Genomic DNA, 25,647 nt, shown 5'->3' with positions numbered 1-25,647 from the left:
ACCTAGTTTTAATATAACACATATTTTCAAGAGGTTTCTGTGGAGTACCACAGATGTTAGGGCGTGCTAGCACCTTCCCTTTGCATAACCAACATATGTAGCTAGATATGTTCTTTTGTAGGGTTTTATTGATATTTCTCCTTTCCTTAGTAAACAATAAATTTCGGTGGCGACTCTTGCTTTGCGAGTTAAGTTAATCAATAACTTAATCTCAATTTTTTGTCGCGACAACCTGGTATGAGAAACTGCATCAAGCCTGAATTCATTTTGTCTTCACCACTAGTAGATGTGATCATTCCCTACTTGTTTACAACCATCATAATGCCACCCTATATGATCTAGTGTATGTTGATGACATTCTTCTAATTGACTCATCGCTCAAATTGATTCAAGATCTCATCGACAAGCTTCATGCTGAGTTTGCACTATAGAAACTGGGAATCCCTTAATACTTATTAGGTACCGGTGTTTATCATAAAGTTAATGGTTCATGTTTCTAACATAAACCAAATATATCAAGGATCTTCTCTCCAAGGTTAACATGTTTAAAGCAAAGGGTATGCACACACCTATATTCAACCATTGTAAGTCGAGCAAACATGACACATGCTTCATTTTAGATCCCCTGCTATATCGATCCACAATTGGCCCTTGTAGTATGTTACACTCACACGACTTGATATAGCTTTTTGTGTCAATAAAGCTTGCCAATTCGTGGCAACTCCACTTGAATCACATTGTTGTGCTGTCAAACACATCCTATGTTAATTTAGTGACACATTAACTCATGGATTGACTTTTGCACCATCTCATACATTGTTGTGCTCTCAAATACATTCTATGTTAATTTAGTGGCACAGTAACTCATGGATTGACTCTTGCACCATCCCACCCTTTACAAAAGTACTTTCTTTGAGGCTATAGTGATTTCGATTGGGCATATGACCGTGATGATCATATATTATTAGTGAATGTAAGTAACTTCAAATTATTAATTGAGTTCATAAGTTAATAAAATCATAATTATTAGTGAATGTAAATAACTTCAAATTACAAGTTAACTAACTTGTAAAATTTGTGTTGTACAAGAGAATAACTCCCGATCTTCGTAGATTCATTGAATCATAATAATATCAAAGGAAGAAAAACCTTCTTCTCTCCCTATTCATTCTTTTTTTTTTTCCTCTCAAATTATTCACTCTAACAATCAATATAATATCAATAGTATTTACCATTAATTATCATAAAATAATACATGATAAACTTTTATAAATATTAAAAAATATATAGAATAAAACGATAATTTTTATAAAAATAAAAAGAATACAAATAAATCAGTTCAAAAATATCATTTACAAGAATATTTTATAAATTGAATAAAAGTGACAAAATAATTCATAACCATAAATATAAGTACACAAAATCAGCCATAGACACTCAACTATATTTTAACATTTTTCTGTTGATAAAACAAACAAATATTTTATAAAAGATTTATATTAATATTATCATTTAAAAAATCTCACAAATTTTCTTCAGTTTATAGAATTAATATTTCTATCAACTACTAATACAAATCAACTGCTCATCTACATACACACATATATTTATTTATTCTTAGTAATTAAGATTATATTTTTCTCTCACTATTGACTCAACAACAAGAAAACTCTAAAATAATCTTTTCTAGATAATTCAGTCAAAGAAAACTTAAAATAAAAAACACAAATTCAACTTAGAGTGAAAAAAAAGAGAAAGAAATGGCTGTACTAGACGTTCCTGGAACACCATTCGGTTCAAAATAAAGGAGTTTTTGTAACATCAAGCGTGCACAAGAGACACAGAGGTTATTGTTTTTGTCTTTCGAATAACCCATCCAATTTTCCGTTGAGTTGTTCTCGTGTCTTCCAACTTCTGACAAAGTTTGAAACAAGATGACTTACAAGTAACCTTTTTTTCAGCAAAATTAAAATAAAAAGGAAAATGTTTTTGTGTTCCATTCTGACACCGTCACGTGATCCTGCAAATTCAACTTAGTTTCTCACTTCTCTTAACCCACGCGCCATTTTCATTTCACTGCTACTACACCTCCCTTATTTACTATCTACAGTTCACACTCCTTCTCCATTGCTCAAGATTCTCTCATTCACCTACCACTCTCAGATCTTCTTCCTAATCAACCTGGTACTACTTTTTATTTTGTTTTGCTTTAGATGTATCAGGAACTTGGTAGTTGTCACTGTTTTTTTTATTATTCTCCTTTTTGAATTTTTTTTAATACTGTTGATTCTATGCTTTGCAAAGTTTCTTTCTTTCTTTATAGTTATGGTTGTTTTTGCTTTATTTAGTTTATTTATTCCTTTCTAGGTCGACGGTTTTCTCCTTTTTCTGTTTTTTGCTTTTTTTTCATTTTGAAAATTTGTCATCTTTGTTTCTAACTTATGTACTACTGTAACACTAACACCTATTAGTTTCAATTTAGATTAGCATTTCAAGAACTGTTACTGAGTCTGTTCTTTGGATCTTAGGTTTGCTGCATTTTATTTTTTATTTTTTGTTTTTGAGGTTTTTAGTTGAGTTGTTTTGCTTGGGTTTGAGCTTATTTATTTGGCTACATTTTGATTTTGGGAATTGCAGAAAATGGGGATCATCTCAAGGAAGATCTTCCCTGCTTGTGGGAGCATGTGTGTTTGCTGTCCTGCTTTGAGGTCTAGATCAAGACAGCCTGTCAAACGTTACAGAAAATTGCTTGCTGATATCTTCCCTAAATCCCCGGTTCGTGTCTTATAACACTTTCATTTAGAGCACCTATACATATATTGACACTGGATTGACAAATCAACATTGGAAGTAATTTGAAAAATGAGAGTAACTATATGTAACCACTTGCGTCGACACTACACATGTTGGCAATTATTACAGTAATTTTCATTTTTCACATGTTGGTGAATCATTTTACTCAATTATATGATAGTATATTATCACTTTATTATCCATTTGTTCACGAAGTAGAACACTGATATTCATGTTTAACAACACTTTTCAGGATGAGCTTCCAAATGAAAGGAAAATTATCAAATTATGTGAATATGCTGCGAAAAACCCTTTTCGGATTCCCAAGGTATTTATGCATGAGTAGTTTTTTTAATTTCATTCAAAGATGACGAGGAAGATAGGATCTGCTCGAGTTAGCTAAATCTGTTTATTTCTGAGGTTCACTGTTTCTGCTCTTTCTGATAGATAGCAAAATATCTCGAAGAAAGATGCTACAAAGAACTGAGATCCGAGCACATCAAGCTAGTCAAGATTGTAGCAGAATCTTTCATTAAGTTGCTTTCCATTTGTAAGGTGCAAATGTAAGTTTCTCATGATCGATTATTCCATCTTTCCATATTCTGTTGGCGGAATTTTATCTTTTATGAATCCTTTTCTTCAGCTCATTTATAATATTTGATTCATCTTAAAACTTTTCATTTATGTCGTGCATATTGCAGAACGTATTTTGCTGTTGATGTTCTTAATGTAATTTCGGAGCTCTTGGACTATTCCAAGGATGAGACTATTCAGACACTTGGTTGCCAATCCTTAACGAGGTTCATCTACTGTCAGGTGAATACTACATTCCAAAAATATTTGGCTCTTTGCTTATGTGGCTTCTGCATGAAAGTAATTCTATTAGATCGATATATGCTTTGATTTGTGTACTTGTGAACAAGTCATGTGTACTACCGCAGCAATGAATTAGCTGATATTGTTTTTGTTTGCACTTTCATGCTACTGACACAATGAATGAGCAGGTAGATTCTACTTACACTCATAACATTGAGAAATTGGTGAAGAAAGTATGCATGCTATCACAGGAGCCCGGTGAAACACTCGAAAATTGCAGCTTGAGGGCATCAAGCTTACAATGTCTATCAGCAATGGTAATTAGTGCTCCATTCAAATTGCTGTGTGTTTCAGTTCTGATTTTGTATGTTTACTGAAACATATGTATCGGTTCATTGCATGCTTATTATTACTTTCCAATTTTTATTTTCATGGTTGTTGTGACTTCGTAATTGTTTCAGACTTTTCTAGAGGTGCTTGGTTATTTAACTGCCTTTTTTTCTTGGCAGGTTTGGTTCATGACTGAATTTTCACACATTTTTGCTGATTTTGATGAGGTAGGTTATTGCGTTTCTGCCCAACTATATTGTAGGCTTGTAGCTGCCGTTATACTTTGGTTTTCTTTGATTGATAGTTTTTTTCCTAATTTTTCATAGTGAATTTCTTTCTCTAATCTCAGTCAAATATCATCTCTAATTTGTTGGTTAATTCAAAATATAGATTGTGCATGCTACATTAGATAACTATGAGTGGAGTAGAAGAAGTGAAGATGCTGACAGGACAGAGGCTCATCACAATTGGGTAGAAGAGGTTGTTCGGAGTGAGAGCCGGACTGGTTCTTTTGTTGGTAATGACAATCGCTCTAGCTGCTTGATTATCCAACCACGACCCGAAGTAAAGGATCCTTCCCTCTTAACCAGGTATTTGTCATTCAAGAGAGTCGAGTGTTAGCCTTTTATACAGTTTTTTTTTTTATCGCTGTTCCCTTGCTCATTTTTTTGTTTCATTCTTCTAGAGAAGAAATTGAAAAACCTGAAATATGGGCTCAAATATGCATTCAAAGACTGGTAGAATTAGCCAAGGAAAGCACAACTATGCGTCGTGTATTGGATCCAATGTTTGTCTACTTCGATTCAAGGCAACATTGGGCTCCTCAGGATGGTTTTGCATTGATGGTTTTGTCTAGCATGGCCTACTTCATAGAGAACACAGGTATGGTTTTCTCCTACCATTTTTGTCTGAGTCGCTTTTCACCGACAAATCATTGGATGTTTGTCAGTTATCATACTCCATATTTTACCTCCATAACTGTATGGAGTTTAGGACTTCGAAACAACAATGAACTCTGAATATTAATTTTCCATATGCGATTCTTATTTAAAACCCTTTGATTTTTTCTCATGTTATTTTCCTAACTTTTTCTTCAGGGAATCAACGATTTATTCTAGCTTCTGTGATACACCATCTGGACCACAAAAATGTTATGAATGATCCCCAACTTAAATCGTACGTAGTTCAAGTTGCCACATCTTTAGCCATGCAGATTAGATCAGGGAGACGGCTAGCAGAGATCGGTTTTGTCGGTGACCTTTGCAGGCATCTCAGGAAAAGCTTTCAGGCCTCCAGTGAATTTGTTGGTGAACAAGAACTCAACTTGAATATCTCTCTCCAAAGTTCCATTGAGAACTGCTTATTGGAAATCGCTAATGGGGTAGGTTTCTGAATACACGCACAAAAGCGAACCATATCTCAACTTATGCCTTATTCAGTTACTGCATTCTATTTGTCTACTAAACTGCTGTTTTTTCTGTTGGTTGGCTAGGTCATTGATGCTCAGCCACTGTTTGACTTGATGGCAATAAGCCTAGAAAATATTCCGTCTGGTGGTGTTGGCAGAGCAACCATTGGATCATTGATTGTCCTGGCTCGAGCACTCACTTCAGCATTGGCCAACTTACGTTTGCAGCAGGTGCGAGAATCTTGCTGTTATTGATCATTTAATAACCGTGTCTTTGTACTTCAAATCAAAGCTCAAATTTTTTTAACTGTGTTAACAACGTTTGGTGATATATAATACTACAACTTTATATACATCCATTGATTAGTCTTTTTTTGGGTTCCATCTAGGGATTTCCTGAATCTCTTCTCATGCAACTCCTAAAAGTAATGTTGCATTCAGATGTAGAGGCTCGCATTGGAGCACACCTTATATTTTCTGTACTTCTTTTACCGAATTCCTTCCATACACATGAAGTTTCTTCGCTGCGGTCCAGATATCTAGATCAACGCAGCAAAAAGAATTCCCATACTGCAGCTGCATCCGCTTCAATTACAGCTTTACTCGAAAAACTCCGCAGGGGCAAAGATAGTACAAATGCAGATCACGGGAATGTTGTTCATGATGACAAGGAAAGAGATACTGTGGTCGAAGAGTGGAAGCAAGGCCGTGGCTTAAAGACTTCACCTAACTTTTACAAACTCAGCTCGATCATTGATAGGGCTACAGGATCAGCGAGTTTGACTGACACGGTAAGTAGCTGAATTGATATCTATCAATAGGTTTAATAATTGTGATTTTTCTTAATACTATTTTGATTATTGAATTGGATTTCAGGAACCATATGTTATGAAGCTTAGCGAAGATCAAATGGGCCAGCTTCTCTCTGCCTTTTGGATTCAGGCCAACCTTCCTGATAACTTGCCTTCGAATATTGAAGCTATAGCTCATTCATTCATATTGACACTAATTGTTTTGCGCATGAAGGTAGTTTATCTTTGCATATACACACTGATTATTTTGATTATTTTAGTCGTCATTTATTTTAATCTTTAATAATGCAATGTTTCAGAACCTAAAAGACAAAGATAACCTGGTGATCCGCTTCTTCCAGCTTCCTCTGTCTCTCTGGACTATGTTGTTGGAGAATAATGGTATGATCTAGATAAACTATTGTAATATGAACTACTTAATTGAAAAAGAAAAGAGAACTTAAGAATGCAAAAAATTAATACTATTGTTCTGGCAGGAATGTTGCCCCCAGCGTGTCAGAGGTCTATCTTCGTGTTATCCGCTGGGATGTTGTTATTTGCCTGCAAAATATATCAGATCCATGATCTGAATGACGTGTTCACTTCGTTAGCGAAATCTGAAGTGAGTGAATGATCTTTATTACTACTCAATGTTGTGTTTTATGCTCTCTCCAATGAAAAACATCTTAACCACTGTGTGCTTCCATGTGATCAGGTTGATCCGTTCTTGGGACTCAGTGATGATAATCAAGTATATGCTAAGACGCATATGGATTTAAGAGAGTATGGTTCTGCTGCTGATAATCAATTAGCCATGTCAACATTATCTGAGTTGAGGAACAAAATATCTGAATATGACCAGACTGTAAAGAATGTTTTGGTTCATAATTTGACGAAATTCGTTGAGGTACTATTACATTTGATTCAGGGACCGTTTTTTCTTCTCATAACCATCTGTGCCCTCACTTTCTGGTTTTCCTTTTCCTTTTTCTTAGCTGGATGCAGATAACCTGGCTGTGCTACTGTCAGAGCCATTTAAGCCTGATGAAGACTTTGTATTTGGTCCACAGTCAATCTTTGATCAGAATCAATTGACTTGTCATTCTCAGGAGTCACTATCAGTTGATGAGGTATGCTAGATACTTTATGTGAAGGGGTTAAAATAAGGGGATAAGAAAGGTGATAATGAATTTAATGAAATTTTTTTGTTTTTCAGGATTTTCCCTCTAATTCAGGAGGTGAAGATGATACAATCAGCGAAGCTTCTGTCTCTGACCTTTCTCGATTCATTCCAAAGATGCCTCTATCCCCTCCCCAGCCTCATGTTATCAGCATCGGACAACTTTTGGAATCGGTACTTAATTTTGCATTTGTGAATGTTGTGTATAATAGCAAATAATAGTGAATCACAAGCTGTGTTAATCTGAAACTGCAGTATATTTCGACCATCCCCTTGTTGAATCATATTATATTATCCTCGAAAAGACTACATATACAAATTGTAACATTTAACATTGCATCCACTGGTTTTAGGCACTAGAGGTAGCGAGTCAAGTTGCAGGAACAACAGTCTCCACTCTGCCTCTCCCATACAACGCCATGGTTAGTCAGTGTGAATCACTCGGGACATGTGCACGGAAGAAGCTTTCAAATTGGTTAACAGTCGAGAATCTTTACACTCAATCACCTGATCAGTCGTTTCTCGCCATGGCTCGTAACAGTAACGCAGCACTTGAAAAGGTATCTTGTGGTGCTCCTTATGTGTTTCTCATGATTCCTTTTATTTTAGGCATTGTCCTTAAAGGGTTTTATCTTGTAGGAAGCATATGAGGGTGAGAATGCACAAGTAGCTGCATTGCCTAGGGACCCCATGAAGCTGCCTCCTGCTAGCCCATTTGACAATTTTCTCAAGGCTGCTGGGTGTTAACTAGCTAGCTAGGTTGCATATTTCATGTAAACATCTACTATATTAATTCTAGATACTTATTTATTAGCCACGAGATTGTAGAAATGGTAAGCTTTACAAAGCTTTAATCACCATTTTAGTCCTTCTAACTACTATGTAGATCTTGGAACTTATGCCATGTAATATTTGTTGTATCATAGTAGTAGTAGCTAACAATTGCTTAACTGAACTGTTTGTTTGTGGTATATATGGAATCTTGAACTGTTATGAGTAGGCCATTGAGATGAATTTCTGAGCGACTAACTGTTTTGGAGTCAACTGTGTCAGTGTATAATTAATATCTAGTTGCACGGATTGCATTTGTCAGATTCTGACACAATAAATACTATGTCAGGTTTTTATGAAATGAATAAAAATTGAGCCAACTTGTGCATAGTTATTAAAGAGTGGACTAGTTTGTATAATTTTGGGTCTTTTATAGACTTGTTAAATCTCCTACGTGCATGTTATATATATATATATAAAAAAAACTCTTGCGTGATTAAAAATGTCATTTTCTTTTTTCACTCTTATGATGTGGGTCACACTTTTGAAAACCCAAAAATGTCTACAAACTTTGACACGGATACGGATATTGTTACACCAATATGTTAAAAACCAAGGACATTGACACTGTTATAATATTTTAGTTTCATTTCTTCATCTAATATCAAGAGTTAAAAACATTTTATTCAAAATTATTGTCTTTATTAATGACATTGCTTTAATACATGTGTAACTATTTTAATTGTGTGAGATTTATTTAGAAAATATATAAAGTGTATTAAGAAAGAGAAAACACAATTGTTTTAAAGAAAATTTGTCTGAATTATCAAACATGCGTTGCGTTGTATGAGTGTCTTAAGGGTATCGGACGTCAATTTAAAATGTGTCAAAGCAAAGAAAAAAAAAGTTTTTGGAAACATTTGTCTGACTTTTTTGAAACTTGTTTGACTTATTTGACACGTGTTGTACGAGTGTCATACAAGTATTGAGCACCGATAAGTGTCGGATACCGTGACGCCCCTACTTCTAGAGGTGTCTGTGCTTCATAAAAAATGCCCTTAGAAATATTCGGAGATGTATCTCCGAACGCATCATAAATCATTTTTGCTAAAATTTGGTTCGGAGATACATCTTCGAATATTTCTGAGGTGATGCAGAGATACATCTCCAAAATCTTTCTTGCATGCATTGTCGGCAGAAATATTGTGTAAGTTTGTATTTTATTTTGAATCTTAGGTCATTTAAATTCGACTAACATTGTCATTATTCATAATTTGATTCAAACACTAACATCTCAAAATAAGATAATGTATTAATTAAAAAAACATCTTAACATATTACAAACATAGTTCTCTAAGTATGAAAAATACTAGTAAAACATTGAAAATACATAAAAATGAACAACCTATTGCGTATGTATAATCCTAACCCCCTGACTCTTTCTCTGCCGCCGATAACCCAAGGCATTTTGTGCCTTAGTAAGAATGGAACGTGCTAAGGTAACGGCATCATCGCCACCTCTATCAAACAACTCAAACTATATGCCCTCATATGTAATCAACATGATATTATGACAAATGGACAACACATCAATGATATAGTCATCCTTAGCCTGCTCATTCATTAGGATCTCTTCATGAGCAGACCTAGGTGGACGTCTAGGAGCGTCTGGTGTCATGACAAGGTGTGACACATAATAGAACCAAGTCTTGTAACCCTCAGCATAATGCCATTAACTTGTGGATGACATACTCCGATACACATATGATACTATATAACTCTCATAATCTGCAAATATGTCATCAAGATGTATGCATATGATACTGATAGGAGCAACCACGAAGGGGGATCTTAGAATGATATGCACAAATCCAAACTGACGCATGCATCGCTTCAGAAGATACTTGTACATTATATTACTCCTACATGCCATCCATCTAGAGTAATATGAAATGGGGTCGAAGGGAACAATGTCTTGGTGAGTGGCGTATGGTGTCCAGTCGATGTCATCATGCTGAGTCCTGTCAATATACACACGGAATGACCACACAACATCATTCCCTCGATGCGGGAAATACAAGCAAGCACGTGGGTATTCCTTAGTAAATCCTAGCACACGATCAAACCCGTGTATGCGGTGAAAGTGAGATAGAATCCATCCTTGAAAATGAATGAGAAAAAATCATTAGTAACAAGTGTAAAAAAAGTTATTTTTAAATTAATAATGGCTATGGAAATTACCGTCAGCAGGGAACAGGAGCCTATCATTTTCTTTTTCGTCCAAATAAAATCTCCGCTCAGCTTGGAGTACATGTGTACCAAGCATACGGCCCCGCAGTTTCACTCGTGAATGGCCGACAAGTTGATGAAATACCTAAGGTATGTCATATCTACGTAGATTTCACTTTTGTCCACATACATGGACGTGCTAACCAAGAATAGGAGAAAACACCTCAAAGTACACTCCCGATGATAGGTAACCTATAGTTCACTCCTCGGTCAACTCCAAGTTTTGATCATAAAGCTCCTTCAAGTGTTCTCACACTACATCAGGGCATCCATTGTGTCATCTCCCAAATAAATGACCATCATCTTATGGGCCTCATCGCCCTTGATCCTAGAATGATGAAGTAACTTTCTCCTGATGAGAAGGTGTAGAAGGAAAGCAATGTCATCTAGTGTAATTGTCATCTCGTCAATGGGGAGGTGGAAAGATGATTCTTTATTTCATTTATTAGCTAAAGCCCCCCGCATGCCATGGTTGATGGTCTTGTACCTGGAAGAACACAGACCGACAAGACTGGAGTTTCTAATGACACTTTGGAACCATTTACCCTTAGGCTCATAAAGTTTGTGAATTTTTCTGTTGTGGTTAACAGATTTTAAACAACCTGATTCCTGTTTAAAAGAAAACATAACAATATTAGTCGCATTGAATTTGGTTAAAATAGAAAAATAACAACCGTTAACAAATATACCTCTTCGGTCCAGACACGTAGAACAATATGGTCTTTGTAATATATAGGTAACGAGGTGTCAATAAGACCTCCTGGATAAGGGTCTGAAACTGGAGGGACACCATAATGTGTAGCAGGAGCTTTCTCCTGGTGTACGTGATCAGGGGAGACGTGAGTAGGGGAGACACAAGCAGGGGAGATGTGTCCCTAGGATGATGACCCTTGTAATAGACGCTTCTAGAACTCGGGGCTTCCCCGTCATGAGGCCTAGGGACGGTTCCCCGCCTAACTTTAGCCTGCTCATTTTAAAGTCGATACCTTTCGCGGCGAACATATGCGTGTTGGGTTTCACGTCCGAGTCTCTTTTTGTCCTTGTTGTTTGCTGCCATTTTCTTGGAAAAAAAGAGAAAAAGACATTAGTTTTCAATTCAGCAAAAAAGTAAAAGATCAAATTCGAAGATGCATCTCTGAAAACTATAAAGGACCCATTTCGAAGATGCATCTTCGAAAAAGTTTGTGTTTTGCTTCAATGGCAGAAATAGTTTCTACAGTTGTCCTAACAACCCAAAATCTAACTAAATCATAGTGCATGTTTGAAACATTACCTATTTTGAATTCTAATACTACCTAATGCATCCAAAATAATATATTTTATCTAATGCATAAAAAATAATTTATTTTACCTAATACATCATTCAAAAGTAAAAAAAAATTAAACGAAAAACTTACTCAAAAAAAGTGTTAGATGAGGATGAACAATGTTGAATGTAGTATGTGGAGTCAGTTGGAATTGGAAAAATTGAAGTAAAGGTACTTTTGTTGCTTGAAAAGTAAACTTGCACAAGGTTGCTCACGAGCTCTAATGAAGGATGGAAAAATTCAAAAAATGAAGGAGGCGAGGGAGGGTCTGGCGCACGTTTTATAAACACTGAACGTGTTCAAAGATGCATCTCCAAAAAGTTCCCTTAATTTGGAAACAAGGGTTAATTCGGAGATGCATCTGCGAACAAACCCTAAAACACATTCAGAGATGCATCTCTGAATTAAAATTTGTCATGTTTAGGGGAGTTCAATAATTTGCACTTATTTTGTGTGAAAATGTTGCGTTCGGAGATGCATTTCCGAACTCATGAAATATTTTTTATTTTTCGCTAGAGATTTGAGTATAAGTGAAAAAATATTATTAAACAAGTATGTATCTTTTTTATTTAATAGGCTAAATTACAGTTTTGGTCCCCCTGTTTTGACATTTTCACGATTTTGGTCCCCCTATTTTCTTTTTAAACAGTTTTGGTCCCCCATCCCAATTTTGAACCAACTGGTCATGTACGGTCATGTATTGTTCATGTACAGATCATGCACTGTTTATGAACAAAATTGGGATGAGGAACTAAAACTGTTTAAAAAGAAAATAGAGGGACCAAAACAGGGAGACTAAAACTGTAATTTAGCCTATTTAATATTTAGATATTAAATATATGTTATAATATAAACATTATTCAAACATTTCTCTCGAAAACCAACTCACAAATATATTATGAAATTGCTCTCTTTCAAATAAATTATGAATAAAAATAATTTATATTTTAAAAATAAAATATAAATAATTATTGATAATTTTTTTCCATTTAATGCAACATCTATTAAAAATTTGCATTTTTATTTTTCCTTTTTTCATTTAATAAATTACCTTTAAATATTAAATTTAATCAACTATATATTTCTAATATATATATATATATATATATATATATATATATATATATATATATATATATATATATATATATATAAATATAATTTAATTAATTTTTATTTCAAAAAAATTTCTCTTGCCTTCCAAAATGTAATTTGTTTAGTTAAGGAAAGTCGACTCAATTGGTATAAAACTGACTAAAAATCTGATGTTTGTTTGGTTTTAAATAATAGTTTTAATAACTAATTTCAGTTTCTAATACTAAAAATAAAATTTTGTTTTAAGTATCTTTAAAATTTTTATAAAAAAAATATAGCAAAAGTACTATAGAAGCTAAACAAACTTTATGTGGGAGGGTCCTACTGAACAGACCTCATTAAAGATGGGGTGCCTACTAAACCCATAAAAAATATGATTGAATTGTTGTCTAGTCCATCTCTCCATGACTGCAAGGGGGGTTCCACTTCCAACAAAAACTGTTCCAAACCTCATTTGGCTTCCTATCATGTCTTTTGTGGTCAAACTATTGGCATTTTGGAGCTATAGTAATATATTAAGAAAAACTAAGTAGTGTTAAAAAAGACATTTGCACAAATACTTAAGTTTTAATATCTTAATATGATAAGATAATTGTAGTGATCTGTATTAATTAACCTACATGGAATAGTTGAAGTGATATGTATTAAAAAAGACATTTGGCTTCTTTATTTTTTTTTTTAAAAAACAATAATTTAAAAAACTATTTATTAAAAATTATTAGTTATAAAATTGTTTACTTAAATCAGAATGTTGGGTCAATTCTCTAAAAAATTATTAGCCTTAAAATTATTTACTATTAACATCTTTAAATTAATTATTATGATAGTGAATAATAATCTAATTGACATTTATTAGCTACCATAAAATTATAGAATGAAAAGTTACATAACAGTATAATTAAAAGTAATAGAAAGATTTGATATTGCATCAATTATTAACTATTAAAACAAATTTTATAATTTTTATCCATATAATTTAATATTATCATCAACTCAAAAATAGCTGAATAAAAAATAATGGAAAGATTTAAACTTATTAATTAAAATATTCAAAATTGATAACAAAGAATAAAATCAGTATTTTAAAAACATTTATATTTTTATTAGTAAATGAAAGTTAAATAAAAATAAATATAATTGAATTTATTTGTCAAAAAATATTTTAAAATATTAATTATTACTACTGTTAATGTTTACTACTAACTAAAATAAAAATACATATTGATATATAATTATTGCAACAATGAATATTTTTATACTTTTGTCTGAAATTATATCTTGATGATTTTAAGTGAAAGAGAGTTGCATTTCAGCAACAACTAAGAATATCAACGCATGAAACCAGCGCATTAATAACTTAAAACAAAAACTGTGAAAGAAAAATTACTGAACACTGAGACATTCTTAATTGTCCGAGGCACGACTTGCTGCCGTGTATAAATGACTGTTCGAAAAGAAAAGTAGCAACACAAGTCAGTTAACTAAAGAAAGAACTGCAAATAAGCAGAAGTAAACGGTTTATACCTCTGGAGCCGACAATGATCAATGCTGATTGAACAAAGAATATAATGTATCCAACATACAACCCCTGAAATAACAACGCCAAAATGTTAGTTGCAGACAGTAGAAAATTGCAGATTGTGAAAATTTTGATGTGCAATAATGCTATTGTTGTTACGACAGCTATTTGTCATCATTATATACTAAATTGCATATCGCGGAACAACAGCGGTCCAAATTGTGCAAAACTATAGTGGCTATTTAACAACTTTGGCGTAAGGCATGGACCACAAGAGCATTGGCTAAAGCAATTTCTTTTGTTGCTGGAATAGAAGCATAAATATAAACCAAATTAGACCAAACTTTAAGGAGAAGATATAATTCCTTGAAATGAAACAGACATCAAACAAACAAAGTCTAATATCAAACCACAGTAGGTAACACACAACTGAACACAAATTTTAGTATTGCGCACTTTGAATGGTTAATATTAAAGCACATGATAGGAGTATGCAAACCTTCTCCGGTCAAAATTGTGCAACAAATATTATTGCAGGAATTTGAGCCAATTTTCCAAAGGAAGCACCTTTCTATATTGCTAATCTATTAGAATCAACTATATTCTAACCATAACAGAAGGGAAAAAATGAAACTCCACCAGAATAAACTCACCATATTTATAGATTAAGGACTTTCAGTTACCCTTCTAAGAAGTAGCTGTGGATCCATGGTAGATTTCCTTTCCAATATTTCTCCTGGATCAATCACCTGTATGCATTTGTAGATCCATGGTAGGTTTCTGAATTCATTTCTAAAAAAAAAAAAGAGATTCAAAATCAAAATAGAAAAAGACAACGTCAACTGAGGCTAAAAAATGACGGAGGATTTAGATCGTTATGATAGAGCATCAAAATTATCAGCAATGTAGGGAATGAGAGCTGAGACAGAGTCAACACAAATGGGATCTATGGTACCAACTTCTATTGCACTTCTTACTCAACCACATGTACACTCCCTCGGTAAAGAAAAACAGAGAATGAAAAAACAGAGAAAAAAGAACAAAACATGGCCAGAGATCCCAAGTCCAGTCCCATCATCGATTCGCCGCCAAAAATCGTTTGCGCCTCAGAGAATCATATACCACCAATCACCTCCACATTCCTCTCGCAGTGAGTAATCGATTCTACCTTTTATGTACCATTTAGGGTTTAGTGAGTGAAGAGACTGTGAGATGTGAAAAGGTTTTGTTGGCTTTGGCAAGTGAGCCAGTTTGGTTGTTCGGTCTTCCCCAAATGATTCTTTATGCATCGAGAAACAAAAATGCATGTGAACCGTTTTTGTTTGTTTTCAAGACTCATGTGTATCAATCAATTATTATTAATATTAATAAAAAATAAATAAAAAATTAAATAATAAAAAATAATAATGAAATAATTAATTAAATAATAATAAAATATTATAAGAAATTTTCTTTTTATAACAAAAATATAAATAAAAGAATGCATGGGAGAGTACCAAGTGACAAACTTGTCAAAGTAGTATGTTATTTTTTCTATTGTATGATATCGATTGAATTATCTCATGAATTATCATTTTAATCAACCATCACTTTGAATTTGAGTTGAGAACAGGATTTTGTAGTCAAAATTGATTTAAATTATAAATTCATTTACTAATAAATTAATATAAAAAAACGATATAAGACTTAATGGTTAGTTGATAAATGCATATTCAAGTATTCAACTAAACTTTAGGTGCACTATAGTATTCAGGCTTTAATATTTGTTTTGAGTATACTAGTAACAGTTTTATATTAAGATTATTTCTGTCTAAATTGTATTTTGTAGCGGATTTATGACATGATAAACATCTAACATGATTTTGCCTATTGGTAGCCTTATTTCTTTGCCTTATAAATCAAATTCTGACCTAACATTAAGGGTATAACGATAATGATTGTTGTTTTGTAAACCCTTTGTAGGTAGGTATGTGAGTGGAATATTGGGTAGGTCCTTTTAAGAATGTGATTCAGAAAAGAGATTGTCATTCTCTCATGTTTAGTCCTATCAACTTCGCTCATATTTCAATTCCACCTATTTAATTAAGCTATTCAAAGTATGGAATAACCTCTTTTTTTTTTTTTTTTTTTTTTTCTATTTTTAAAATTTTAAAATCAGTAATCTCTTTATATTTCAAGGGTCAAGATTCTCCCACTTTATTTTATATTCTTAAATTCAAATCCAACAATAAAAAATTATTCTCTTGATCCTAAACTAATTGTCACATTTAAAAAATTATTTGTCTCAAAATATCTGTCACTTTATATTATTAATGCAGTTTTATTTTTAATTTTTCAATTTTACCCTCTAATAAATACGCTTACTTATTATTTTACAGGAATAGTTGATAAAGATAATTTAGTTTATTATTCTCCTTTTATTTATTATGATTTCTTAATTTGTGTGCGACAATTATTTTTGGGTAGAGAGTAATATCATTAGATAAATTTTGTTTTCCTTGCATATAATCTATTTTTCGTTGAATAAATATTAGAGAAGTTTATAATTTATGTCTGACTTGTAGCATATCGTAGACTTATTTTTAGGCCCAAGTCCGACTGATCAGCCTATTAGCCTACTTAAAAACCTATTTTATTTAAACATTGTTAAAATAAACAATTTAATTAATGTTTAAATGTATTAAAAAAATTAAAAAATCAATGATTATTTTTATTAACTTATTAGAGTTTATAAAGAGGCCTAAGTTTTGTGATACAATTTTTTAATAATACTTATGAAAACAAATTTGTTTATAAGGTTTTTTCAGTTTATTTTCATAAATTGTTCAAGATAACTAAAGTTTATCTTAGTATTTTAATTAAAAGTATAAAATACAATATAATAAAAATAATTAAGTTATTCATATTTATTAAAATAGGACGGCCTGATAGATTTTAAAGGTTCTTTATGGCGCGCAACCTAATTTTTTTAGTTAAATAGGCTTATAAAAAAGTTTATATCTTTTTTATTTAAAAAAAAGTCTAACTTAGTCGGACTTGTGTAGACTTAACCATAGACTCTTAACCATAGATTTTAATTAAAAGTTTAACAAAGTTGATTTAAATACAAAGAATAAATTTCAAGATTCAACTTATATAAATTTTTTATTGGTTTCATATCTTAATTTCTTATTCATTTTAATCTCTTAACTTAAAAAGTTCCGTATTGATATTTTTAACTTGTTTAAATTGTATCATATTATTTTTTTTCTGTTTAATTAACAATAAATGTATTGATGGATTTTTGAGTTTTTCTATTTTAATTAGACAAAAAAGATTAACATAATATATTCTAAATAATTAAAAAAATTATATGAATGTTTTTAAAGTTAAGACACCGAAATGAATAGCAAATGAATATGAGATTAATATACAAGACAAAAATAATATTAAGCATTTTTTTTCTATTTTAGAATAAGAGGATTGGATGTTTAATTTTAAGTTTAGCTAAGGATTGGATGTTTCATTTTAAATGAGTATGACCTATATATATCTTTTAAATAATTAAAAAAATTATATTAATATTTTAAATAATTAAAAGATTCCTATGATCTTTTCAAAGTTAAGGAACCCAAATAAATTTGAGATTAATATATGAGAAAAAATGAATATTAAGATTTTTTTCTATTTTAGAATAAGAGGATTGGATGTTTCATTTTAAGTTTAGCTAATATTTAAAAGTTAAATGTGTGTTAAGTTATGTACTTAACTTGTTTGACGGGCATAATCAGTCTCTATAAAACATGTCATATTCGTTAGTCTATCGCAAATTGCTACCATATGAGTCACTTATCAAGGCAAACATGTGGGTTATAATGTTTGTAGAAAATCTTCATTTCTTCATTATGATTTAATATCATTAAGCTATATTAACAATATTTGCTTTATCAGTGGGCCTCCTAACTTTATTTTTTCTGTTATATATTTGTTTTTTTTTGTTGAAAAATTATATAGAAATAAATTAGTAAATATATAAATAATATACTTTGCAAGGAATCCTATTTTTTTAAAGCGGAAACAATATATCATAGAAGACGAAATATAGTAAGAAAAATTATAAAAACATTGACGACTAGTCTATAGAATGAGCAACCACATCGAGTGACTTCAGACAAAAATTCCCTACAAAGTCTAATTGGAATAAATTATTTGATGGCAACAAGTAATAATAAAGCTAAACTCGAAGAAATTGCTATGAAGATTACCACAATTTTAAAGTGTGATTTTTGCACCTCGTTAATATTTAGGAGGTTGAAGGGGATAGGAAGACGGATAGTTTTAGGGTCTGTTTGGCAAAAATAGCGGTTAATTGATAAGCTAGTTGATACTTTATAGCTTATGACTGATGGCTTATGACTGGTGACTTATAGCTTATAGCGGGTGGTTGAGACTGATAGCTTATAAGCTAATCGAAGTGTTTGGTGAAATTAGCGCTTCAATTAACTTATAAATGTAAAATGACATAAAAGATATTTAATATATATTTATTTTATTTTAAATTAAAATAAATTATAAGGGTTAAAAATGAATTTTAATTAAAATAAAAAGGATAAAAAAGGAAAAAAAAAAAAGCTATAAGACATAACTATTTGAAATAGCGTCTGAAAAATAAGCTATAAGCTAGTAAAATAAGCTATAAGCTCGTGATGAAAAGACCGTTATCAAACAGGTCTAAATTGTCATATGAGCTTATAAGACATAAGCTATAAGCTCGAAATCATGACTTACCAAATAGAGCCTTAATAAAATTATTTTATTTTGAATAAAAAAAATGTTTATTATTAATATATTCTAATTTTTTAAGTACTATAACAACATAAATTATATTTGAGTAATTTGTCTAAATCCTCCAAACTCCTCTGTCAATACAATTTTTTAATTCTAAAAATTAGGAGATTTTGTGTTATGACTAAAAACAAAACCTCCAAAATACTCTCAGTTAAAATCTTTCTATTCTTTTCACCCTATCATTCTACTTTTTTAAAGTCTTTCCCTCTTTTCTCCTTCAAACTTTCTGTTTGAAAGTTTGAAGAGGAAAGAAGAGGGGGATTTTGAAAGAAAAAAAAAAGAAAGAGTGAGCGAAAAGAATAGAAGAATTTTGGTGGGGAGGATTTTGTTTATTCAAAACCAAACTTTCACTAATTTGGAGGAACTAAAAAAAAATTTATTTAAGAAGTTTGGAGATTTTTTAAGAGCTTTGTCGAATTGCTCAAAATATAATTTATGTTGGTATAGTATTCTAAAAATTAAAAATATGTTAATGATAAACAATCTTTTATTATTCTATACAAATTCTTTTTTTCAAAAAATGTAAAAGATTTCTTTATATTTTTTTTAAAAAAAAATGTTTTATGAAGTCCTCATTTCATTCCCCTTCCCTCCCGACAAAACCTAAAACACATTGCAATTTAGGGGTGAAAAATGTTTGTTATTCTAAGAAAAATTTAAAACTCTAATTAGGAATTTAATTCATTATCAAATGTTATTTTTTTCGTCTTTTTTTGGCAATGGAATTTTCTCTTGGTCTTCCTCACCAACTAATTAAAATGTTTCATTGATTCTTCACTCAGCATGCCGAGTCATGTAATAATTCCTTAGACTTGTCTTTCCCTACCCTCTAAATCCTTAATCATCGAGAAAACAACTCAAAAATCATATGTAAAATAAAGAATTTTTGCACAAACTCTTAGCAACGTATGCAACATACCGTTAAGTCAGTTTTTTCAATCTCTTTTAAAAGGTGATAAAATTCCTATCACAATCTCAGAAGAGGAATACCTAGCTGAGCTAAAAACTTGTAAACATAATCTCCACAGAAGAATTATATGACCGAAAGGATTAACGCTTATGAAGGTGGATGACTTGCGTGGTAAGTTAAATACAATATGAAAATCAATTGGCAAGTGGAGCTTAAGTTCGATAGGAATTTTCTTTCTTCTAAATTGAATATTTAAGAAGTTTAAAAATGTTCAATTCACGTAATTTAAACTCAGATTTGTTAAAATTGTTTGCGTGGACTCGAGACTTTAACTCTAGTGTTCAAAACCACTCCACCAGTCAAGTTTGGATTCATATTTTGTATCTCTCACAAAAGTGTTAGAGGCCGAAAATATTGTTTGCAATTGCTAATAGCGTTGTAGCCCCTATATGCATGGATGATACCTCTAAAAAATATATGTTTCATAATTTTTTTTGCCATTTTTCCAGAATTCTAGTAGACATAGATTTATCAGCCAAAATTAGAAGTAACAGTATAGTGGAAAGAAAGAACTTTGCATTGTTTGTCGGAATAGAGTATGAGAATCTCCTAGAATACTGTGACTACTACAAAATGATAGGCCATAGTATTGGGAATTGCAAAAAAAACACCATAGAAACAATAAGGATGATCTAAAAGTCCTAAAAAACCAATATCATAAAAAGGTCTAGTCCTCAAAGTGCAGCAAAGTGGAAAGCAAATATAAGTGATCAATTTGGAAAAGCCCAAAGAGATGGAAACATGTGGAAATAGTGGTGTGATGTAGGGTGTTATATAAAAAAAATCCATACCGAGACTCAAATAAAAGCCAATATTTTTATCTATCCCTAATTAATATCGAATTCAATATCAATAAAAATGATGATTCTCAAAGCTCTGATGGATAAAAATTTGTTGATGCAACACATTTGAACCCTGATGATGATTCTTAAGAAAATAAGAAGTAAAGCCAATCAGATTCCTCTAAATGTTCAAAATGATAAGGAATTTTTAAAGCATTCATGGACTAACATGGCTAAAATGAACGATGATAAGGTAAATGTCAATGATGTTAGTGAGACTTCACAATTTCAACTGGTAATTTTCAAGAATCAAAAGAAAAAGAACAAGCAGGCACAAGCTAAATCTAGAAAAGAACCTTATACCTCAAGGTCTAAGGTAATTTCACAAAACATTCTTTAATGAAGTGTTTTTATTGGAACATTTAGGGTATAGCTAATCCAAAAGGTCTAAGGTAATTTCACAAAACATTCTTTAATGAAGTGTTTTTATTGGAACATTCTTCAATGAAGTATTTTTATTGGAATATTTAAGAAAATATAAAAGAAGTCAAAGCCAATCAAATTTCTCTAAATGTTGAAAATGATAAGGAATTCCTAAAGATGTCATGGACTATCATGGCTAAAATGAACGATAATGAGGTAAATGTCAATGATGCTAGTGAGACTTCATAATATCAACTATTAATTTTCAAGAATCAGAAGAAAAAGAACAAGCAGGCACAAGCTAAAGCTAGAAAAGAACCTTATACCATAAAGTCTAAGATAATTTCACAAAACATTCTTTAATGAAGTGTTTTTATTGAAACGTTTAGGGTATAGCCAATCCAAACTCTAAATTGTCCCTAAATTTTTTAGCTAACCTAAAACTCCAATTTTTTCTAATAGATGGACCATGGATAAACATAGTCTCTTTCCCATATGATTTTTAGATAGGCTTAATCTTTAGGTTTTCACAGTCAATACTAGAGTTAATTTTTTTCCAAATCTCTGGTGTATTTGTGAATTAAACTTGAACCCTAATGTAGTAGATAATTGTTGGAGTAATTATATTTTTCTTATTTATTTATTTATTTATTTATAGTCTTTTATTAAAATAATATTCTCTTAGAATATTCTCCTAGAATACTTCCTACAACATTCCCTTTTCTATATGAAGTTGTAACCTACTTATGTATACCAACTATTGCTGAAGAATAAAATATAATTGCATTCCATATTCTCGAATATGGTATCTAGAGCCCAGGTTAGAATTTTCCATAACTAGTGAAAATACTTACCGCTATACTACAACAACTAGGTGGAATACTTACCACTATTCAATACGGTGGATCCTACTTGATGGCCACTAGCCTTAACTAGTTTGATTGTGAGCCTTGATGGGCCTGTACCACTATCATTTATTTTTATTTCTTTTTGTGGGCCTGTACTTACAATGTGTGGATATGTTGCTTTGGAAACATTTATGGCTAAATAGGGGGAGTAGAACTGTCACCCCAGAACAAGTTTTTTTTGTGTGTTCAGAACTAATTGTCTTTTATTCTCTGATCAAGCTAGTTCCTGCCTGTCTATGTGTGCTTGAGTAATATAACTATCATGTGGAGTTCTGAAATATGTGCATGACTAGTGTAGCTATCTTGAGATGAGTGTGCTGGCTGCATGTGTGGTGTTGTTCCTGCCTCTATTTTGTATGTGTGTCAGTATTAGCCATTCTGCTTCTCTGGTCGGATGCTAGTTATGTTCTGTTGCTGTGTTTCTTTGATGGTGACCAGATTGTTTTAGCAAAAAATTTGCCAAAGGGGGGAGTTTGTAGATGTTCTTGATTGGCTTCACTTTATAGTAAAACAATGTCTGTTTGTGTGGATGTCTTGACTGATGACATGACCTTATTATGGTATGCTATGCAGAATGTGTTAGGTTGCTAATACTGGTTTCACGATGGATGTCAAGCCGGATGTCGTGACATCACGCTATGTTCATCTTGATTACTGTTTCTTTTTCTGTCTGCGTGTTTGTTTCCTTATTTATTTCAGGAGGTATTTTAGGAAACATATTATTTGAGTGCTAATTTCGAAGTGATTCTTGCTACCCAATTATTTAACACTCTAATGGTACTATTAATACTTGGAAAGAGTTGGAAGATAGATTTCTAGAGTGATATTACTCAAACACTCAATTTGTGAAAATAAAAGCCATAATTTCCAACTTTGATCAAGAAGAGTCAGAGTCATTATTTGATGCATGAGAAAGGTTCAAGTTGTTACTCCATAAGTGTCTTAAGAATGAGTGCTATGGAACAATTGACACACATTATTGCGATATGAAAATACTAAAGAGAATGCTTCTCGACGCCTCAATTGGAGGTAGGCTTAGAGCAAAGACTAATGAGGAGTTGAAAACACTCGTAGAAAATATGTGTAAAAACGAGTATCACTCAAGTGAAAGAGCGGTAAATAAAAAAGGTGTTCATGTAGTTGATGCACACACAACATTACAAGCTCATGTGGAAGCGCTTTCAAACAATTAGTTGCATCCTAATTAGCTCAAGAAAATGTGAGTTAGAATCAAGCAAAGTGTGATTTTTGTGGGGAAGCACATATAAACAGGAAATATATACCCAAAGTCGAGAATGCTGAAGTTCAATATGCAGATTTTCAGAAGAATAATCCTTATTCCAACACCTATAATTCTGGTTAGGAGGATCATCCCGATTTCAAAAGGAGAAATAATCATACTTTGAATGCTAATCAAGGAGTTCAGCAAGTTCCACAAGCACCTTAACGAAAACCATCACCTCTTGAGAAAACATTGACGAATTTCATGAAAGCCACTCAAGTAAGCTTTGAGCAGGTAAGCAAATCTCAGAACAACATGGTTAAAAATCAATAAGAGATGGCACAAAATTAGATTATTATGAACAATAACACCAAAGCATCTATCAAATTTTTTGAGATACAAAGCATTCAATTGTCTCAACAAATGGCAGCACAAGCTAGTTCAAGCAGGGGCTTTATTGGTAACACCGTAGATATCCTAAAAAATGAAATGTACAATGCCATTGATTTGAGGAATAAAATGAAAAGGTGAATGAGGAAAATAAGGAATCTAGTGAGGTTGTGAAGAAGAGTGAAAACGAGGTAATAGTTGAAGAAGAGGTTGAGAAAAATTCCGAGGGAGAAGAAAGTGAGGATACTAGTGATGAGGAAGTTAGAGGATAAACACTTGACCAATTCATTGATAAGAAATCACCCTTTTGAAAAACCAAAGAACAAATCTTAAATGAACCAAATCCATAACTACCTGATTACATCAAGCCAACTTACCCGATTCTAAAGAAGAAATCTATGGAGGAAATGGAAGGTAACCAATTCAAAAAGTTCATCGAGATGTCGAAGAAAATACAAGTCAATATTCAGTTTTATGAAGCTCTTGAACAAATTAGTGTTTATGCTAAATTCACGAAAGAGCTCTTATCGGGTAAACATAAGTCGATGAATGATGAAAACGTCGCTTTAGCGGAAGAATGCAGTGCAATCATTCAAAGGAAGCTTCCACCCAATCTAACTGATATAGGTAGATTCACTATTCTTTTTTCTATTGGATCGCTAACTATTAGCAATTCTATGTGTGATTTAAGGGATAACATCAATATAATGCCACTATCCAATGATGAGGAATTTAGTACTTCAACGAGACTAGTACACTTGCTAGAATTATCATCAAGCTTATGGTATGATCTTACAGGTCTCCAAAACAACCACAAACTATCATTGGTGCTTCATAGGGGATTTTAATGTAATCCTTGGAGCACATGATCATAGAGGTAGACTCACTCCCTCTACAACCTTCATCAATGATTTTCAAGATTGGGTCAACTAAAGGTGCCTAATTAATATGCCAACTAAGGGGTCCTTTTTCACCTAGTACAATGGTAGGTCTAGAGATGCACACGTGGAAAGAAAATTGGACCGGGTCTTCTATAATAGTAATTGGATAAATGCATGCAACTCCTCAAACAAAACCACTTTTCCTACACTCAAATTTGACTATTTTCCCATTTTTATTGAAACTGCATTCAATACAGTCGCATTCAAGTCTAGTTTTAGGTTTTTTAGCATGTGGACTCTTCAAGATCAATGTAGATCTCTAATTGAAAAAATTTGGTCCCAACCCTTTATAGGATGCCCTGTGTACATTTTATCTCAAAAGTTTCAAAATATAAAAAAAAATAGCACAAAACTTCAAACAAGGAGGTTTTTGGAGACAATCATTAGTTGATTTAAACCTCAACCATTAACCTTTCCAAAATCAATATAAAATCAAAATGATTGGAATGAATGACAGTCTGAAGGAGTAGGAAATTAAAGCTCAATATGATTTTTTTTCAATAAGCAAATTGATTGATAAAAAGTTAGCATAAAAAGTACTCACAATTGAGAAATACAATAGTGCACTCACAATAGGCTCAATAGGACTTTGATATAGCCTTGAAAAAAAGAAATCTAATGGAAGGAAAATGCTAGACCAAGATGGCACAAACATATTGACAAGTATACTTCCAACTTTTGTAGAGTGACCAAAATCAAAGGCTCTAGAAACATGTTCACAAGCTTAAGAGATGGGGATAACTTGATCATTGAAACTTTTGAGATGCCGCACATGAAATTAATTATTATTTTAACATTTTTGGTTTGGCATGTCTTGGTCATGACAATAATATGACTGACACAATCCCTACATTGGTCAAGGACTCTATAAATGTCATTCTCACC

General features: G+C 32.2%; 1 protein-coding gene across 3 annotated transcripts; it reads left to right on the top strand.

Moving 5' to 3' along the window:
- The first annotated feature begins 1,717 nt into the window (after nucleotides 1-1,717).
- LOC131629594 (protein SEMI-ROLLED LEAF 2-like) lies at nucleotides 1,718-8,311 on the top strand. Of its 3 annotated transcripts, XM_058900375.1 has the most exons (21): nucleotides 1,853-2,184; nucleotides 2,483-2,528; nucleotides 2,638-2,775; nucleotides 3,047-3,121; nucleotides 3,241-3,356; nucleotides 3,495-3,609; nucleotides 3,798-3,926; nucleotides 4,119-4,166; nucleotides 4,330-4,529; nucleotides 4,625-4,821; nucleotides 5,037-5,320; nucleotides 5,432-5,578; nucleotides 5,737-6,138; nucleotides 6,224-6,373; nucleotides 6,459-6,540; nucleotides 6,636-6,760; nucleotides 6,854-7,045; nucleotides 7,134-7,268; nucleotides 7,355-7,492; nucleotides 7,672-7,878; nucleotides 7,958-8,311. In XM_058900375.1, the coding sequence occupies exons 3-21, from the start codon at nucleotides 2,641-2,643 to the stop codon at nucleotides 8,063-8,065; spliced, it is 2,985 nt and encodes a 994-aa protein (XP_058756358.1). In that variant the 5' UTR covers nucleotides 1,853-2,184; nucleotides 2,483-2,528; nucleotides 2,638-2,640; the 3' UTR covers nucleotides 8,066-8,311. The 3 variants fall into 3 exon arrangements, with proteins under 3 accessions (XP_058756359.1, XP_058756358.1, XP_058756357.1); XM_058900376.1 differs by lacking the exons at nucleotides 1,853-2,184; nucleotides 2,483-2,528 and adding an exon at nucleotides 1,718-1,846; XM_058900374.1 differs by lacking the exon at nucleotides 2,483-2,528.
- Nucleotides 8,312-25,647: the final 17,336 nt, after the last annotated feature.

This window comes from Vicia villosa, unplaced genomic scaffold (genome assembly GCF_029867415.1).
Source record: "Vicia villosa cultivar HV-30 ecotype Madison, WI unplaced genomic scaffold, Vvil1.0 ctg.000585F_1_1, whole genome shotgun sequence".
Classification (NCBI taxonomy): Eukaryota; Viridiplantae; Streptophyta; class Magnoliopsida; order Fabales; family Fabaceae; genus Vicia; species Vicia villosa.
The sequence above is the reverse complement of the archived record's forward strand: the minus strand, read 5'-3'. Positions and strand labels throughout refer to the sequence as shown.

What these genes read in the sequence shown, in the direction of transcription:
- LOC131629594 (XM_058900376.1), top strand. Translation starts at nt 2,641, where the DNA reads ATGGGGATCATCTCAAGGAAGATCTTCCCTGCTTGTGGGAGCATGTGT. An exon ending in CGAGGTTCATCTACTGTCAG is followed by an intron (nt 3,610 to 3,797) that starts GTGAATACTACA and finishes ATGAATGAGCAG; the next exon opens with GTAGATTCTACTTACACTCA. An exon ending in GTAACGCAGCACTTGAAAAG is followed by an intron (nt 7,879 to 7,957) that starts GTATCTTGTGGT and finishes TTTATCTTGTAG; the next exon opens with GAAGCATATGAGGGTGAGAA.